At 38.7% G+C, this 20,637-nt stretch overlaps 1 protein-coding gene across 2 annotated transcripts in view; it reads left to right on the top strand.

Moving 5' to 3' along the window:
• The first annotated feature begins 371 nt into the window (after positions 1–371).
• fgd5b (FYVE, RhoGEF and PH domain containing 5b) overlaps positions 372–20,637 on the top strand; it is a 26,034-nt gene continuing 5,768 nt past the window's right edge. For both annotated transcript variants that reach the window (XM_079241590.1, XM_079241589.1), the window contains exons 1-12: positions 372–449; positions 1,768–4,315; positions 9,805–9,949; positions 10,275–10,333; positions 10,440–10,470; positions 11,841–11,992; positions 12,087–12,243; positions 13,675–13,765; positions 13,890–13,940; positions 14,414–14,472; positions 17,682–17,753; positions 17,986–18,054. In XM_079241590.1, the coding sequence (XP_079097716.1) occupies positions 440–449; positions 1,768–4,315; positions 9,805–9,949; positions 10,275–10,333; positions 10,440–10,470; positions 11,841–11,992; positions 12,087–12,243; positions 13,675–13,765; positions 13,890–13,940; positions 14,414–14,472; positions 17,682–17,753; positions 17,986–18,054 (3,444 nt within the window). In that variant the 5' untranslated portion in view covers positions 372–439. The remainder of the gene's footprint in view (positions 450–1,767; positions 4,316–9,804; positions 9,950–10,274; positions 10,334–10,439; positions 10,471–11,840; positions 11,993–12,086; positions 12,244–13,674; positions 13,766–13,889; positions 13,941–14,413; positions 14,473–17,681; positions 17,754–17,985; positions 18,055–20,637) is intronic.

Raw genomic sequence — 20,637 nt, 5'->3', positions numbered from 1 at the left:
TGGGATTATCGTAGAGCTCCGGCGTTCCGTCGTCTGTGGTCTTTACATCTGCTCTGTTGCGGAAAGAGTTCCAGTGATCTCTTTTTTAAAATATGCTAATCAGCCTCCAATATCACTTGAAGAAGGATGCTTTGAGGACCCGCATCTGCTGCTGCAGAGGGATCCCAGTGTGCGGTTTATCAGGGCGCGGATCGAGCCTTTGCATTTGGCTTCCAGTCGCGTCCTGCGCGCTGCAGGGCGCACACGCGATCAGATGAGCAGCGTTGAACTCTCAGATGAAAGCAGGCAGAGCCGTGTTCAGACGTGTTCACACACACTCTCCCTTTGGACAAACCAGCAGAGTTTGATCTGTTTTGTACTGTTTTGTTTTTTTTATCAAGTGGCTTGTGTCTTGGCTGTGTTCGCTGGGCGGGATGTTGGAGATGGTGTGTTGGCAAAAATGAACACAGGTGAGATTACAGTTTTTTTGTTCTTGTTTTAAGTATAGCTTATTCACACTTTAGATTGAATGCTTACATTTGTCTTAGGTTTTTTCCTGAGGGGGAGAAATGACAAAGATAAAACAAACTTTGTTTCTCATATCTACCTGTATTCAGCGTTTTTGTCTAATTTTTTTTAAACATTCCTCAGAAACAACCAGACAGGCAAATCAAACAGTTTCAAAAACGCGTTTTTCTTAATTAAAGGGATAGAAAATATGTAAATTGGAGACTTTGCACTCATGACATTAACTTTTTTTTTTTTTTTAAATCTTGCTCTTTTGGGGAGGTGGGAGAAACATTGTGTTCTAGTCACCAGTTGTTTAAAAACTGACAGAATCATTGACAGTAGTTTTGTTATTGTGTCTAATTTCAGTTTGAAATAAAAGATGTTTTATTTTAGATTTAACTTAAATTTAATGTTGTTTTTTTTTGCTTCAATATCTTTACTCTTTTCTCCAGGAGAACAGTTATGTTTTAAGCATTAGAGCCAGCCTGACAGGGCTCTCTCTCTCTCTCTCTCTCTTGAATCACAGGAAGCGAGTCAGGGAAATCCCTCAGACTTCTTTGTGTTCTTCTCTTTTTTCTTTCTTTCAAAGGGCAATGTAATATGCATTACTCATAAAAAGTTTTCTATTACATTTTATAACATCAGATTTACATAACTTGACCAGTCAACATTGTGGATAGGGAATCATCTAATTCAGTTGCATTGGCTTAAACACAAGGTTCAGACAGATGTGTTCTTGCAGCGAGTCACTGTAGGAGCCAGTAAGCTCCGGCTGTGCAGTGGTTGCCAGATTTGGTCAGGTTTTGTGTGAGTAGTATCAGGTCTCGCGTGGACTGAAAGCTGGAAAAAAAAAAAAAAAGATTGCCTTTTGGCCAACCATATTATGTACAGAAATTTAGCAAGAAACAGACTTTGCTTTGTTTTAGCACCAAATCTTGAACTAGTGCACTTTGGCTGAATATCCATAATTACTCAAATTGTTCCTGAGTCAAATAATATCTCCTGGATCTAGACCATTAAACCATTCCTGCTACCTGGATGGTTGGCATTTCTCTGACTGAGACTAGTTATCTAATATGTACTGCACAAATTTTGCGAAGAAATTCTTCCAACTGTAACCTAGATATGATATCTAGATGTGATTCTTGCACAGACCTTTAGAGTTTGATTATTTTCAAGCCTCTGAGTAGTTTAGGTCACAGGAACACCACACAAATGACCTGTAAGCTATTTTAAAGCACATAATCTTACAGTTTCCTTTTCCTGTTGTTCTTTCAGACTACACCAAGCCTTCTCTTGCTCCAAAGCCAAGATTTGTTTGTCACGCCAGCCTGAAGCTCCCCTCCCCTATTTCGTCTGCAGCCAGGGGTCCCAAACCTTTTATTGCCCCAAAACCTAAAATCACATCACTGTTAAATGGCAACCAGGGAGAGTTCAGTAATGACAGTGTAATAAGTTCAGACGAAGAGATTGGTGAAGATCATAAGAGACAGAATGGTCGAAGCAGAGTAATTTTAGACATATCGCCAGCAGAGAAACAATTGAAAGACAACATCTGCAAATCCCCACGAAAAGATTTACAGACTGCGTCAAAGAAGCAGCTGGACAGAGAAGTGGCAGAGAAGGAGAATGAAGGAGAAGAAGAAGAAGATGCTACTCAGAAAATGGATGATGACTGGAGATTAACAGACAGTGCCCTGTCAGAGGAAAGTAACTCACTGGAAACACTTTGGATCAGTGATTCCAGACTCACAGCTGACTCAGTGGAGGTCGAGGAGATGATTGACACAGATGTGACGGAGGACATGGATGCTGAGGGTTGTGATGCAGGCGAGGCACTGGCTGACACAGATGGCCTCTCGGTGGGAAACATTTCGGTTAATAGCGCTGATGAAGAAGCACGCCGCTCTTCTGCAGACAGTTGTGATGCGAAGCAGGAAAAGCTTCAGATCAAGGAGGATGGAAGCACAGCAGATGATTTATCAGAGTCACTCACAGATGAGCCTGGCCTCCTTGTCAAGGACAACGTGATCGACGCCGATGCCAAGCATGCTTTTTTTCTAATGGAGGAGAAAGTGGAAGGGTCCGATCCTGATTGTGGTTTCACTCCCAACATCCTGAAGTTTGGCCATAAGAAAAAAGAACGAGGTGAAAACTGGCAGGATATTTATTTTTACAACAGCGTTCCTGACAGTGAAGAACAGGTTTGTGATACTTCAAGGAAACATGTTGCCTTGGAGGCGCATCGTGTACATGAACCTTTATACATCTGTTCAGAGGACATTATTAACAAAGGGATGAGGACAGAAAGTACACTCCCAGTATATAGCTTTCATCCTTTCCCTAAAAGTGGACTTCTTGGGAGGAAATATAAGGAAAGAGAAGAAAATGGACAAATAAAAGATTACCAGGATGTGGATGGTGAATACGGCAGTGGTCATAAGAACGAAGAAAAGACATATAAAAAACTTCCACTTGTCCAAAACAAAGAAGACAAGACGAATGAACAGGGGGACGTGTTGAACCATTTAGGCTGCCAGCCGAGGTTCAGGCAGGTAGCCATCTCAGTGCCGACAGACATGGACATCTCATTGACTTCTTCTCTCTCAGAAAGCCAGCTGCTGTCCCCGAATGACTCTGATGTCTTCAGAGATGAGGATGACCTGGAGGGTCACATTGTGCCCTTTCTAGATGAGACCTCTGACACGGAGCAGGACATCAGTGATGAGCATGTTTATGAGGAACCGAGGCAAAGTTTACCATCTAAGAATGTTTTTCCTTTTGACAAAAAAGCCCCCGGCATTCAATCGCACTCTCTGTCACACAGGATTACAAATAACGTGGCGGATATGGGAGTGCAGCTTTTTCAGAAGACCTATATGAGTGGATTTGGACAACCTGCACTGAGCAGCAGCCCCATGTTAAGCTCAACGCGGCACAAAAGCATTTCAAAGCCCCACTATTTGTCTCTGTACCCCCGTTCCTTGTCCATGGAGGGAAAGGATGCCTCTATGTGTGTCTACAGGGATGGATCTCAGAGACACAGAGATGCCGTTTACTCATCTGGAAACTTCTCCAGGAGCTCACCTCTCTCATCCAGTGCCCTATCCACACCCACATCTCTGGTAGACATCCCTCCCCCGTTTGAGCTTGCCTACATCACCAAGAAGCCCATCACGAAGAGTTCTCCCTCACTCCTCACAGGGGGAGACTTTTCAGAGAAAAAGAAGAAGAAGAAATCCTCCTTGAAGCGTTTCCTGATGCTTAAATTTGGGTGGAAAACAGAAAACAAACCTGCAGATGTCAAGTCATCTTTCTCTAAGTCTTCAGCTGAATACAGTCATCGTATGCCCAGCAGACTGCTAGATTCAGACAGACACAGCCTAAGCAGTTCTCCCCGGTTAAACTCACGCTCAGCTAGCAGGCCTCAGGTTTCAGCTGAGCCTGCTTCCACCTTCTTGTTCTGTGAGGAGAACAATAGGAAAGGGAATTCTGTGGCTTTCCTCAATCGCAGTGTTGTCCGTGTGGAATCGTTTGAGGATCGCTCCCGTGTGCCTTTCATACCTCTTCCTCTGACGAAGCCTCGCTCAATCTCCTTCCCCAACACAGATACCTCTGACTACGAGAATGTTCCGGCCATCAGCTCAGACTATGAGAACGTTCAGGTGCCACAGCGGAGGCCTGTTCGACAGATACCGCGCAAAAACTTCTTTGACCGCCCCGGTCGAATCCTGTCTGCAGCCAATGAGACGGACGGTTACGTGGACATGAGCAGCCTCCCGGGCTTTGAAAACAAAACTCAGTCACCTGAGCAGGAAACAGAAAGGTATGTACAGTATCTATTTCCCCACCAGAAGGTCAAGGTTTTAGACTTTTCCAGCTGTGGAAGATAAAAAAAAAAAAAAAAAACTATTTTCATTGTCTCATTTCATTATTTTGCTCGTTCTAATTTTAAGATTATTTTGCAAAATCCTTTCACTTTTTTTTTTAAAATTTTTTTATCACAAGTTAATAATTTACCAGTCAATGGGATTAAATGAAACAAGAAAAAAATGTGAAAAAAATCTCTGCAGAGTTGCGCTGTGTCTCTTCCATGTTCTAGATTTTTTTTTTAACCATACAATAAATGTGATATACATGTCCTTCTAAATCTCTCCATCCCCTCTCTTTACTATGACACATATATGAGACAAAAAGTAATACAAACCAAGATTTTCCTCTGGAATATGTAATAAAACAAATTCAATACTATGATAAAAATGACATCAGTAACACTGTGGGTTCAACATCAGTGGTATGTTGTGGCTTGTTAAAGCCCACTTTTAATACAAATGCAAGATTGCTTTTCATAACCCATCTCTTGTGACACTCATGTAATCTATTCACAGTCTATAATACTGTAAAATTCAACATTAATGGTAAAAATAATGTTCTCAACTTTGACATTTGTTTAACATTTCTCTTAAATTACAAATGTTAACAGGCAATTGTTGCCTGAGTGAATATGCAAGATGGGCTCCAAATGAGCCAGTTAATAAGTAGGAGTAACTTTAATTATTGCATTATATTAACGTGTAAGTATATTACAGGAATCACAGAACTTAAAAATAATTTCATGGTCATGTGTATGACTTTTGTGGGAAAAGTGGCAAAAATCTGACTCTAAATCGGAAACGAATTCAATCCATTATGTCCGCCATTTGTATACTTATGTAGTCTGTTCATTCATAGAAGCACACAGCAAAATATAAAACTTTCACTTTGACTGCAAGTCCTCTGGTTCAGCAATTCCTGTTCTAACTTTCATTGTACAATTTACTTCACACAAAAAAGCAGATGCATTAGTGTGTTGCCTTCATAAAATGTCTCCATTACAGTGCCAATTACAGCGACATGGTAAGGATATTTCCTTTGAGGGACAAGCTCATACATGTCAAGAATCATTTGCAATAACCCAAATAACACTTTCAAATAAGCTAAACTGTGTTTTACCACTGCATGAACACATCCAAGTACTTAAACTTAATGGACAACCTGAGACTTAACATCGCCACAGTAGTGCTTTCAGTAAAATGTTAAATATATATACATATATACATATATACATATATATATATATATATATATATATATATATATATATATATATATATATATATATATATATATATATATATATATATATATATATATATATATATATATATATATATATATACTGACCTTATCGTCAAATGAGCCACACTGCTCGCATGACCAATTTGTCTTTTAAAGGGTGATGATGCTGGACTTCATCGTAGTAATTCTTGCTATCTGTACCCTGAGCAAAAGCCTTTTCACAGCACTTCTTGGTCACTGTATCTGTTTAACAATGTCCCTGGGAGAAGGATTTATTATCTCCTGATACTGTGATTGCTGCGGACATGAACGAGGTGACCAGTGATAGAGGAAGCTCCTTTTCGCCTTGCAGTGAGATTTAATAAACTCCAGTTGTTGTGTGTGTGTTCCTGTGTTGTTGGGGCATTATGGGTGGGAGAGGAGGAAACGCCGCTGTAGAGGTGGTCTCTTCCGATCTAAATGAAAACAGGTTGGTTTCATTCATAAATCATTTCTTAGGTGCAGGAAGAGGTTCTCCTTGGGCTGATGCTGCAGGTAGCAACACTTGTGTTCCTGTTGTGGTGTTATTCGTTAGTATGATCAGCCATGCTGTGCTGACATGAATCCATTCCCCCTTCCCCCTGCATTCCTACTGGCTATGCCCATATCATACAGGCTGCTCAAGATGATTAATAGTCAGAGCATTTTGGAGTCATTGCTCTTCTCCAGCCAGTCTGCAACATGCCGAGATACAATCTCAATATGTTCTGTAGTCAGCACTTGTTTTCTACAGAGCTCTCCTCTCCTAAAGTTTCACTGTTTTTGTGGCTGTATGTGGAAAGAAATCTGTACAGGAAAAGACCTGAAATTTTAATTACAATGAAAATTCATGAGAAAATATGGCTTTGTATAAGATATTGTGACTTGAATACACCCAAGTTAATTTAGGCTACTGGTGAATTTGTATACAATTGAACTGATAACACACATTTCCATCAATATTAGCCTGCACTAATGTAGGAGTGTCACAGATATTTAGTGTGATTACAAACTGAGTTGTTTTCATTGTACTCTAAAATGTTTGATTGTGCAGCAGGATTGTGTGTATTGTGTTATTTAGGATCGGATCTGTATTGGTTGCATGCTAGCTTCCAGCTCAACCCCTATGTTAACAGAAAAGAAAAAGCTTATCCTTTTCCCAGTGCTGCAATGGACTGGTGAGCTGCAGGGTGTACCCTGACTTTCGCCCAAAGACTGCTGGGATAGGCTCCAGCTTTCCCGCAACCCTTAACCAGATTAAGCGGTTAGGATAATGAATGAATGAATGAATTTTCCTAGTAAATAAACAAGCAAAACAAATTTAATCAGTCTAATACAAATTCAAGACTTATGAAAAGGATTAAATTATCCTTGAACCTAAACTAAGTCCAGTTCAGGGTTCAGTGTCTTGGACAAGGACACTTTGGCATGTAGTCCTTGGGCAGCCTGAAATTGATCCACCTACCTGAATAACTGCTCATCCACCTGACCTACAGCCTCCCAATAAAACAAAACAGTTAGTCTATATCTAATATAGATAGGTGTGTGTCTGTCTTCGCAATTTAGGACAATTCTTGGTTCCAGGTGGGAGTTTGTAGATATCCACACAACTTTGTTCACAGGATACTCAGGATCAGCTGTGTTGCATGTGTTGAAACATGTGCACTTTGATCAATCTTTGTTCTTTTTTAGTAAAGAGCTCCTGAAATAAGTGTCTTTCTGCTGGTCATCTTCTGTGTCTGGTTTGTTTTGGTTGCCTTTTGAAGGGGAGGTTTATAATTGGCATCGTGATCTCATAACAGATTGTAAAACATCTACTGAATTCTGTCGTCTCACATTTTCTTATGTTGGATACTGAAAGCAATATATTTTTGACATGTTGACAAACATATGCTCTTCACGTTTTATGGTGAAACTGTGTTGTATTTGGTACATTTATAGTCACTGCCTTTCATATGGATGTCCTTGGAGGAGCTACGAGGATCCTTGCATATGAGGAGGTTTTGTCACAAAGGCTTTGCAAAGAAACTATTAGCTCTTACATGAGGATTGGTTGACATTTTACAAGCGCACAATTCAGAAATCCTGGTAACTACAATCATGTGTATTGCATCTTCTGTTGGATACATCGGTTTTAATCGCAGCACACAAATATCTGAATGCACAGCAGAGTCAGGAGCTGGTGCTGTTAATTTAATAATACCCCGAGGGAGTCATATTACAGGATAGTTTGGTGATCATTGGCACTCTTGTCCCATCCATGCGTTCACTGGAAAGTTAGCCCGAGGAAAGACAAAAGTCATATTTTTTTTAAATCTCCTGGTAATTTATCTCTACAGCTCTTGCCTCGAGCCTTTGTGACAGGCAAGTAAGACGTAGCAGTAGCAGTTTCTTTGGGAGTGATATAAAAGCTCAATATAGAAACTGTTAATGTACTGTAATTCTGTGTTTCAGGCACCCCTGGTGTCTCATTCAAAGTTTGTTCCAGTAAGCAGTAATGGGCCATGCAGCTCTAATGTGTGTAATGCAGAGATCTGAGCAGCACATATGCTGCTCATATGTATCTCATTTGCATCTCAGTTGGGTTAAATCCAGCTGCACTTGAAGTGAAACATGGCAGGCGTGTTGGCAAGGAGATGATCATGTGGAGGGCTACTCTACATCACCCCTGTAACTTAAGGACATGTTTTTATTTGCATAGCATACATTCCCCACTGAACTGCAGCCATTTGCATAATTATCTGGGCTCCCCGCAGAAGAAAATCCTGCAGCATAAAATACCAACGTGTGTCTTTGGTTGTGTCACCGTAGGCCTTTCGAGACCACTTTCTTACCTCTATGGAGTTGAGATGTTTCATTTATTCACATTGTCTTCTAACACTAAATATGTTTATTAGCATGATATCTCAACGTGGAGCATCGTAAAGGACTGTAGAGATGATTTAAATGATTAAAAGAAGCTCTTATATAAAGTTGTATGAGAATATGACATAAAACATACAAAATAATTGTTAAAAAAAAATTAAATCCAAATCTTAAGCAGCTGAGAGGTTGTCAACTCACTGTATGGTTTCAGCATGCATGATTTTTCACTAATTATCTTTGCTCCAAAAAATTCTCTGATAACCATTATTTCCCTTTTTGTGCCACAGCAGATAAATTAGGTGACATTTTTTTTTAGCAGTAATTGAGATATAAGAGGACGCCGCTCTGATACGTTCTTCTAAATATCCGTCCTGTCTCTTTAAAAAGCTCTGCTCTGTGCAGAAATGATCTCAGCATTGTCCTGTGCTCCACATCACTGAGGCAACAGATCATTTAGTCTTATTGGCCCCAAGATTTAATCTTTAAGGTTATGGAGGCGCTCCATCAGTTCTGTATGCATGTACATGAATGAACCCCGGAGAATGTAATGAAACTATCAGTTTCAATCCATTCTGGCAGTCACCAGTTTAACTGTTTTGGTGTTTTTGTGTTCTGCATGTTATTGAGCACCTCAGTTTACTTGAACTGATTGAATTTTGGCACTTTTGTAATCTTTTGCAAGGCAGGAGCTGGCAATTCCTTAAAATTTTTGTTGTGATCTAGTTGGCAGGTTCTTTTAATACAAACTTAACAAATTAAATCTGATATATGATTCTGATATGATTCAGTTAGTTAGTTTACAGACATTATATCTACTTTATTATTAACAGTGATACTGAAACTCTTATTTAGTGTTGCAAAAACTCGTTCAGCCTAAGACTTTAACTACTCCATTAAAATCACACTACGAAAAAACTAATTACTCTGGCTGAACCAAAGTCACATTTAGCCCTCAGCCTTCACTGCAGGTTATGAGAAGATGCTTATTTTAAGGTGAAAAATGTTAAAATAAGTTGAATTTGATATAATTTAGCTAAACTTTAATTTGTCTGAAGATTGCATCAAATAATTTTAAAACACAAACTGCTGACTCTGTTCCTCAGTTATAATTAGACCTGTTTATATAATTTATCACTGATGTATTATTTAATTTAGAGCTGAGTGGAAGGTTCGAATTAATAAAAAGTGACTGGGCCCCATTGTTTCTTTTTCTATTTTTTTTCTACATTTATTTATCTATTTATTTGTTGTGATTCTGCATGTATTCCTGTGTGCATCGTTTTGTGACGAAAGCTGCCCTTTTCTTCCCCACAGTGCCTACACAGAAGCCTACAACGTGTGCTCTGTGGCTGTAGCTCCACAATCAGCTTCAGTGGAGGGAGAGAAGGTAGCTGAGGAGGAGCAAGGACGCACCTCTGAGGAGGAAGACGGGGGAATAGACAACAATTATGACAGACTGGTTAGTTTCAATTTGTTTGCCAGATCATTATTATGAAGCAAAGCAGATTTCTCTTATTTCCAAAGGACTGTTAGAATGGGACATCAGAAGAATGGGGTAATACAAAGTGAACTGTTTTTCACCTTGGATAATTGAAAGATTGCCCTCACAAGCCAGGATTTTATAGCAGTTTAATAGAGGTTAATGGGCTCCTGCAAGGGTGCTCTCATCATTTAGAGTTTAACTGCTGCTTCGAGATGCTGTGAACCTGAGATACTCTCATACTTTTTGAACCCAAGCCAAAATGTGTTTGTTCCCCGTAATGATCCTCATATTTTTCTCACAGCCTGATGGTCGATCCAGAGCCTTTTACATTGTGAAAGAGTTGGTGGACACAGAGAGAGTGTAAGTATAAATGTGACATGCTTCATTTGAATCATATCTGTGTCATAAAAAGTTAACATATTTTCATCAACCTAATGAAGGGTTTATTTGCTTTTTTTGTCCACAGACATGTGAAAGCCCTGAAGTTGCTTCAAGAAGTGAGTGAAGTATCTTTATGACATTTTTGTTTTTTTTTTTACAGCTAATTCAATGCACATCATACAAATGCATCCAGATAAGAAGCAAGGAGGCTGGTAACTTAGTTGATTCTGCATTACTCTGCAGTGTCATAAGGATAGTTAAAAAGTCTTTGTGTTACTAAAAGTGCCGCAGTGGAAACTGAGAGTAATCCAATCAAAGTTCAAGATCTGAGAAGGAAATTATAAAATTTGTGTGATTTGGTAGTTCTGTTCTAATAAAGTATTCTTTGCCACTTGATGTTGAGCTTGATGAGGGATTGTTGTGATTGTGAGATTATTGTTAGGAGGCTGAGGTGCAGGGAGCAGAAGATGTGGTAGAGGGGGTAGAAGTTGTCCAGTTTCTCTAATTTATCAGCAGGGAAAGATGTTGTATGATGTTATCCCAGATGTGTATTAAACGTCTTTCTTCAACTATCTTCTTAGTTGTCTAGACTAGTGGTTTCCAACATGAGGTCCATAACCCTTAAAATGGGTCTTATTGAGACCACAGCAAGTCCCTGATGCTTTGTGTGCCAGTGTGTTTAAAATCAAGGCGCCAATTATTATTTAAATAATTTGGACAGTTTGTTCACATTGAACGGTTTTGGGAGCCTGATAACACAAACTAGGTCCCAAAGAGAATAAGTGAGGATCATAACATTTTTACACAAAAACAATTTGAAACATATAATCTGTCAAAAAGGTTAAAAAAAAAAAAGTAGGCGACCGCCTTGTGCATCCTATCAATTTTCATTCATGTTTGGTGTTGTTAGATGAGGTTAGTAAGCTTGTGGGGTTACAGTAGTGTAATAGTTAATGTTTATCAAGGTAACCTTGATTTTCCCTGCACCATTTCATGAATGAAAATGTCTGAGAAATGCTACAGTCCACAGGATTTTGTTTTCATTCTAAAAGGTAAAAAAGTAACACTGTATGTTGATAAGTAACTTAACTTTGGTTTTTCACCAGAATGCATCATTTATAGTGAGAAGCCAGATGAAGCAATGCTTTCAGCAGTGGCTGGACTGGCGAGCTGTCCAGGGTGTACCCTGCCCATCGCCCAAAGCCAGCTGGGATAGTCCTCACGACCCTAAATTGGATTTGGCGGCTTAGAAAATGAATGAATGAATGAATGATATATATTTATATATACCTATATATACTAAACAAGAGTGCTAAAAACTTTGGTGTTCAAAGAAATGATGAGAAACTTTGGTGCGACAGCTCATGTTGAACACCAACCAGTCTTTGTGGAGGAAGGGAAGGAATGCAGCCTGTAAACTGCAGAATTTGAGAACAAAACATTTATCAGAAACTATAACTTCAAATGAACTATTACACTAATCCAGGACTTTCGGGAAGCAGTGGGTTCAGCAGTTGGTGACGACGGGCAGCCTGTGTTGGATGATGAGCGACTCCGAGAGATTCTCAATGAGCTGCCCGATGTTTACAGTCTGCACTTCAAAATCCTCAATGAACTGGATAATCGAATCCGACACTGGTGAGAAGTGGGACATCATGCAGTGTTGTTACACAGGAAATACTGAAATACTGACTCTTCTCCTTCATACGCTCACCTCTGTTTCAAAATTCAGGGAAGACAGTCAACAGATTGCAGACATATTCCTGTGCAGGAAAGCAGAGTTCTTGGTCTTCACCACTTACATCGGACACTATGACCGGAGCATGAGCTTACTGGAGGACAGCTGTCGAACCTCACCTTCCTTTGCAGCCATCGTTCAAAGGTTTGAGGTGAGACCTGTCGAGCTTTGCTAACTCATAACGTGCACAGCAGGGATGAGCAACTCTGGTCCTCAAGGGCTGCAGTCCTGCAAATGTTAAGAGTTTCTCTGCTGCAACACACTTGACACACATCAGCCTTAATTAGTAGATTTGTGTAAAGCCTGACATCAAACTCTGCACAAGTCTGCTAACCTACCCATTGATTTGAGTCAGGTGTGTTGCTGCAAGGAAACTCTAACATCTGCAGGATTGCAGATTCCAAAGGTGAAAAACTGAATACATTTGCCGACTTGTTTTCTTGTACCTTTTCCTCGTCACGTGTATTTTACATCAAGACTTGTCATCGGCTGGCATTTTCGTACACTGGATGGATGGGAAAGGATTGCACTTAATCTATAATCAACAGTTTAGTGACATTAAAACATGTGATTTGAATTCAGGTTGTAAGCAGAGAAATTTTGATTAAATATGTAATCACAGTCATTACAGAAACTACATTGATTTTGGCAGTTTAACTGCTGTGACAGCAAAAGTAAAGTACGGATGTTCAGAAATAAATTTTTCTAACCAGTCAGCAACTGATGTTCCAAGCGATGCTGTAAAAATGATGAGAATTCAACATATAAAATGCAATGCAGTGATAAGCTAAACATAAAGACGAGTAAATCCTCACCTTCCACAGTTTAATTTACAATCTAACATTATCCAGTCAACTGTTACCTTCAGTCTCTGACAGAGATCAATGTTAAGTGCTGTTTATCCCCTCAGGGATTCAGTCTTACAGCTTGTAACCAGCTTTTTGGAATAATATATCTGAATTGTAGATGGATGTCCAGTGACTAGATGTGTTTTATTTATGGACTGAGGAGTTTTCTGTGTTTTGCCAAGATTTTATAGATCACAGAGGAGAGATGCTGGCATGAAGTCTTTGCAGAGCTGTGCAGTTTTCTTTGTTGGATTTAAAGAGCACCAGTGTTGAAAAAGTCCTCAGATCCCCTGAAGCTCTCCTTAAATGAGAGACTACTAACAGAACACATTTTCCACACTACAGAATACATCCAGTCTAAAACCTACTGTTGTTTCAAAGTGCTGTCAGGGGCCTAAAAACTTAAAGTTGTGTTAAAGATTGGTAAGATAGTCCATAGATATCCTCACACCAGGACATGAAAGTACAGCTGTTCCTAAAACTGAATAATAGTTGTGAAAGATATGAATTTAATATAGAGCATCAAATTTTAAAATGGAGAAATGTATTACTAAGAAAATGCATGCTCATTTTCAAACTTATGTGAGTAAAACTTTTAAATAAAGACAAAGAAGGCCACTAAACAATCTTTATTAAACTTTGCATTTAGTGGTTCATCTAGTGTTTTTAGTTGGTGGAAGATGTGGATACAATGATTAAGAGAAAATGAAGAATTAACTTTTTATTTGTCTCAGGAGAACAGTCCAGCTGGGAAGAAAGTTTCTTTGAAACATCAGCTTCTGCAGGTCATTGTCCGTGTGGCACAGTATCGCATGCTCCTCACTGGTGAGTGGAGCGTTTCATTTTTTGTTTTTAGCTAGGATTTTGTTTTTCTTTAATAAAATAATGACTTGATTTGGTTTCATGCTTTATTGTCTAGATCAATTCCTCTCTTTGACTCTTGTCACAGATTATCTGAACAACCTCTCGCCTGATTCAAAGGAATATGAAGACACCCAAGGTACAGTAAACATGTTATTAAGATATACAGCAGTGTATACAACAGCTGCTCTGTCCTCACTCTCAGGGGAGCTTTACAGGCCTCTGTGTGTGAATCAGTGTTTACTGGGAATTTATTTGTGTTCATTTGGCATGAAGAAATGGCCATGAGAGAGCCAATTTAGATTTCTTTGTTTGTACTGGTGACCCACCAGGCAGTCATTCCAGCTCTTTTCTGTCTGAAGACTGTAATGTCTAATTCATGAGAGGGCAAGTTGCAGCAACACTATCTCATCCTGGATCTCCGATAAGGGAACCACCCCGGTCCAGACATGTAGACGCGTCCAGACTTCTGACTGAGTTTAGATCACACAGAAGCAAGGGGGGAAAAAAAGAAGAAAAAAAAAGCATCTCATCAATTCAGAAGTTTTGTTTTGACTCTGGTCACCTCTTTCAAGTATCTGTCCTGATCTTCTGTCTGTTTTTCTCATTCAGCTGCTGTAGTGATTGTGTCTGACATTGCAGATCAAGTCAATGACAGTTTAAAACACGGGGTAAGTGTCAAATTTAACTCTTAAACTTAACAAAAAATTCGCCACAATTCTGCATTATTTATTCATACAACTGCTTTAGCAAACTGTGTTAATCAGTATGAAATTACATAAACATTCATAGCAGAAAGCTAACCACCTCATGCTTAAAGTGACATTGTTATTGTGCAACCCAGATCAGACAGACTGCACATTTTCATTGCAACAAATAATGTAAATTACTTCCTAAATTCCTTCTTATTTATGAAATTAGAGCTTTAATATGACCCATACTCAAGCTGAACTAATATTCAAGAAACCAAAGCCTAGCAGGAATATTTTCAAGACGCAGCTGAAACATTTTACTTCACAATTTTTCACACAACTCTTCACTACTTTTGCTTAGTTCAGTCGTAACTGAGACCCCCTCCATGGTGTGTTTTCAGGTTTATATAGAGATTAACTGAGTGAAAGACTGAGTGATGGATTAAAAATTTTGTGTTCTTTTCACTGAAGCATTAGCGGCAAACATTAGCTATATATTCAGTTCCATGTTCAACGCTGTATGTTCTGCATGTGACACAGTCACTGATTCTTTCAGGTTTATTTACTAACAAGAAGACGTTTTCTTTCTATGTTACTAGTTTAGCTTGTAAATTTCTGGTTTACCAGAGAGTTGATGGCTTCATCCGGTCCTCGAGGGTCACAATCCTACAGAATAATGTATCTCTGCTCAGACACACCTGATGCAAATGGATGACTTATGACTTCATAGGCTGTTAGATCCATTTAATTTTAATCAGGTGTGTTGAAGCAGGAATACATTGAAAACCTGCAGGACAGCGACCCTTGAGGACTGACTTTGGAAACCCCTAGTTTACATGATAATCTGATAAAGGTTTATGTTGCGTCTGCTCTCTCTGGGACTCTGAACATGTGTGCTTCACATCTTGTAACAACATGACTTAGGTGATCACCTGATCTTTCATCTAGTGTCTGCATGAGGTTTCACAAGAAATCTAATACTTTTTATCTCATGGCATACAGTCAAATTTGGAATTATTTAATGCTTTGGAGTCCCACTGAAATCTGTGCGATGAACCCAGCATCTTTTTGTTATCTAGCATGGCATCTTGTTGTTATCTGGTACAGATACCTTCATCCTAACTGCAGCCAGGAACAGTGTCAGGAATGTTGTTGTCATGCAGGTTTTGTGGAAGATTATGATTTAGTATAAGAAGATTGACCACAAACAGACACCTTAAAAATTGCAAATATTTCACAATATAATTTTACTATATCAAACAGGGCAGAGGCAGCACAGTTTCAGCGGGAATAAGGAAGAGGTACAGTTGAGGAAAAAAAAGAAAGAGCAACAACATTCACTGGCTATTCAATACCACCCTTCCATCATGAAAACATGAGCAAATCTAAATATGACTGCAGTTTTTAATTCATCGAGCAGCTTCACTGCAGATCTGTCCTTATGTTGTTTAAGACTACTTGAAACTATTTGACCTGCAGTTCTGTTGGTGTTAATCTACATTTCTCATGTGGGCAACAAAGCCAAAGCGATGATGTAATATTTGGAGAGTAATGAGATGTCTCACTATCCACATTCAGAGGTTGTGGTCCGAACTGATCAATAAGTGGGTAACACTCTTGTATACATACTTATCATAAACTCAGTTTATTTAATGTGTTACTGTGACAGTTTTCTTCTGTGTGATGTGAATTGCCTCTGCGACAATGACAACAAACAAAATAGAGTTAACCCGTTCATGCATAGTGGCCATCTAGTGGACACCTATTTACAAGCTTTTTTCTTGCATATTCATGAATGAGGATGGTGTTTTTGTAAATAAACCACTTCAGTGGATGTTAGTGAGTCATCCAATACGTTTCCACTCACTGGTGAATAAATATATATGTGATATAATTGAACATAATGTAATTATGCAAATTTGCCTTTGCTATAAATAAGACAAGAAAATGATACAGCTGTATTTTATAGAAGATTAACATAATATAATTATGATTAAATATTAATTTAGAAATATTTTATAGAACACATTAAAATAAATCATAAATCATGATAAATTCTAAATATCACTGATAAACAAAAAAAAGAAACATTGCATATGACTGTAGAGGTAAAATACTGTATTTATAAAAATGTTGCATTGTTTTTTATTAATTCATGCATGAAAGGGTTAATCTAAAGTTATCTTACCAAGTCCTAAATCTCACATTTTGGTACAGGTCACTGATAACATTAGAAAACTATTATACAGCATGATATAGTCATGCACAAAGAACAAATATGATAACTAGGTTGTGTCCCTAAATAAGAAACTAAATAAGAAATTAATCATCAGGCGCATATAAAGTAGTGCCTCATTTTGCAGTATGGACTTTTCATATAAGATACAATAGCATGAGAGAACCCTGAGGTGGATGTTCATTTCTTGTGGTTATAGCATGGATATAATTATATATTCATGTCTATCTGCAGAATTGAGCACACTTGGTCACACATTATCTTCCACGTCCCTCTGATTCCTGCTTATTAGGGTCGACACATTGCCCAGGTCTAACACTGTGTTTAACTACAGAAGATTAAACAATATCATTGTAATGTTAAGATAAAATTAAGTTATATCAAATTTGTCAAAGCTTTTGATAGATATAATATCGCCTGCTATACAGCTCTAATGCACATAACTACCTCATAGCCATGAAATCATATTTGCTCCCAATGTGTGGAGCTAAGTGGCTTTCTGGCACTAAAGGCAAGAAGACTAATATTCTCCTCATCCTGAGCCTTTGTGTTGTAAATTCAGCAGATATGAACTTGCTAATAGAATAATGAAAAGTATTTGCCAAACTTGAAATATTTTAACATCATTATTACATGTTCTTGTTAGCATTTATCTTAATTTACCACTATAATTCAGTTAAAGTCACTTGCATTTTTTGTGGAATATTTTTGAGTGACTACTTGTAGCGTACCGCACATGGCAAAACTGAGTCACATGCTTAAGACTCACATTTTGAGTTTGGTCTAAAGTGAACATTATGTGGCTTGTCTGTCCGATTCAAGTGATAAAAACTGTTTGCTCAACCAAAACAGGAGATAAGGAACATGCTGATAATGCTCTTCATGTTTTGTCTTTTATTTTGTCTCCTCTTCTTCTCAACCTTTTTTTCCTTCTTTCATCTGCATTTCTCAGGAAAATCTGTTGCGTCTGATCAACGTAGCCTACAGTGTTCATGGCCAGCAGGACCTGCTTCATCCTGACAGGGTATGACTCTGATAACAGCATTGTTTCTGCCTGAGTGTTGCCAGCCCACCCTGTCTGCCTTCCACCACCCCGTTGTTGGCCTTTACACAATCAGTCAGCTGCTAATCCCTAGCTAGCCTGATTTAAAATAACACTGATATCTGCAGATGCCCTACATGTGTCAGGATCAGATGAGCTGTGAAGTGATCGTTTTATGTATAGTGCTTGTGTTTGTGTATTTTTTTCTGATCAGGTTTTTGTAAAAGAGGGCAACCTGATGAAGGTCAGCAGGAAGAGTCACCAGCCCCGCCATCTGTTTTTGGTAAATGCTGCTTCTTGTTTGCATTATATCGTGGAACACACACACACATGTGTGCCACTCTGTCACTTGCTGTTTTTTTTTTTTTAAATAGGATTACTAAGGATTGTTTCGTCATATACTTTTCAATGGTTAAATCAGTGTGAAATTTAGAGCAAGGCATTTTCTCCCTGATCTATTTCTATGTTCAGACTGAGTTGTTTGGAGCAGAGTTTCCTGGCAGGATGTTTCTGAAGGTTGACTTCCTGAAGTAGTTTTTTACTGACAGTACGGGGAAGGTCAGCTCCCTACAACCTAAAAGATCTGTGTTGCACTCTCATGGTGCTAAATGTGAACATGTCCTCAGCTCCTTAAATAAACTTACAAGGCAAGGTAAATTGTACAGTACAATTTATTTACAAGACAATTCAAAGGGCTTTACATAAAACTTTACTAGCATTACAGCAGGTCGCAGAAGTGTAAAAACATTAAAAACAGGCTTTTAAAAAAAGTAATGAAATATAGAGAGAAATAGATAAAATAAAATAAGATGAAATGCAAGAAATGAAAATTTTGATAATCTCATTAGGTTTAAGGCAGCCGTTCGCTGAGTGCTGACTTTTATGCTGTGTCCAAATGTCCACACTAATCCCTACATAGTGCCCTATATAGTGGTCATGTCATTTTTTAAGGTTTCCCGAATGTCCAGTGAAAAAAAAGTAGTGCCCTCAAAGTCACCCACACTTTAAAAGTACTGAGCACCGATGATCACTAGACAGGTCAATATAATTCAATTCAATTCAACTTTATTTGTATAGCGCCACTTCACAACAATGTTGTCACAGGGCACTTTACATACACAAATCAACATACATATCATTTCGAGCCAATTCATACATATCGTATAATAGAAACCAACTGATTGCATCGAGTCATGACTTTGATCCAATCCCCCATCCTGAGCATGCATGCGGCGACAGTGGGAAGGAAAAAACTCCTTTTTAACAGGAAGAAAACATCCGGCAGAACCCGGCTCAGGGAGGGCAGCCATCTGCCTCAACTGGTTGGGGTGGAGACGACAGGAAAGACAGAACAACATGTACAATTGCACTTAATCAGGAAGACCTGCAGAAAAAAGGAGAAATAAGTTAGAGACGGCAATATTGGCATATATTTATACATTACTATATTAGAGTAATAGAGCGAGGTACTTCTCAGTGCATCAGGTAACATCCCCATTGCTATAGACTACAATGCATTGCGAACAGGAGCTCAATTTGGCGCAAACATCAAAGCAGGTTAAAAAAAAAAAATATCCTCATTTGTTAAAGAAGTATGCAACAATGAAAGAATAGAACACAAAATAAGAAAATAAAATGTTTTTTGGATTGGGTTGGGAAAAATGTGGTTGCCGTGGTGATAGTCGGTAGTCATGCTATCTGCGATGAGCAGAAAATAGCCAGAATTGTGAGCAGAATGACAACACTAAATAGTCTTTTTATCTTTTCATATGCAGTCTATGGTGCTGTATAATGTAGCCCTATGTAGTAAATGAGGGTACAGCTACATATTTAACTGAAGCAAAGTTTCCATAAGACATTTAAACAGAGAGGCATCTCCTAGGTGACGTGAGAGTAAAGAGACATGAGAAAAGGAGCAAGAGGGATTTAATTGATTAAACTATAAGTATAAGTTAAGTAACATTATAATTGAGGTCACTCTTCACCACCTGTCACAGCTAGGTCAACACCACATAATTTATTTCCTGGAAGAGAGTCGCAGACTACCAGCATGTAAATTCATTACATATGAGCAGCTCTATGAAATCATGGAAGAGGGTTGATAATCAATAGAACATCGTAAAACCTAATTTTTTTCCCGCCTATTAGTGTTTTAGAAAATTGTGTTGCGAGTTCTAAAAATACTGATGATTGCTTCACGTCAGAATAGCGTGATGTGTGACAGAAATGTATAAATTCTGCTTTTTCTTCCATCCATATAACAGCAATGTGTCACTGGCTGTCATCAATTTTTCAGGTAGTTTTGTAAAAGAATGAACTAAAAGACAAACAGACAATGAACAAAATTATAAACCTGAACAACAAGACAGGCTCCACTGATTCAGCTTGACATCAGCATACTGAAAAATGCCTCAACTGTGATGTTACTTAGCTTTTGCTACACTTTAAAAGCTGCTTAGGAGAGGTGGGATCCTCCATGCCAGGGGGAAATTCAGGCGGAGTTGCTGCTGCAGGGACTGCCTTGTCTGGGCAGTTGTTGGGTTCCTGCACTGCAGCTAAATGGCTGCAATGTGTGGGACCCGGCCGGCTGTGACTGGGGTGGTTCCTGAGGTAGCGGCCTCCATGGTCTTGGGCAGGGTGACCCTCGGTGTGGACAGACCCCTAACATATGGCTTCCCTACTGCAGCATCAAGCATCAAGCCTGATATTAGGGACCAGAATTTGTCTATGTAAAATGAGATTGGTGGGTGTGTGAGGGAGCCTTTTGTGTAATTTATCTGTATGACTTAGGTATGTGTTTTAAATTGTGTTAGGCTATATGTTTAGATATATGAAGGTTTATTTTAATTTTATGTTGAAATTATTT

This window comes from Telmatherina bonti, assembly GCF_933228915.1.
Source record: "Telmatherina bonti genome assembly, chromosome: 6".
NCBI classification, from domain to species: domain Eukaryota; kingdom Metazoa; phylum Chordata; class Actinopteri; order Atheriniformes; family Telmatherinidae; genus Telmatherina; species Telmatherina bonti.
The sequence above is the reverse complement of the archived record's forward strand: the minus strand, read 5'-3'. Positions and strand labels throughout refer to the sequence as shown.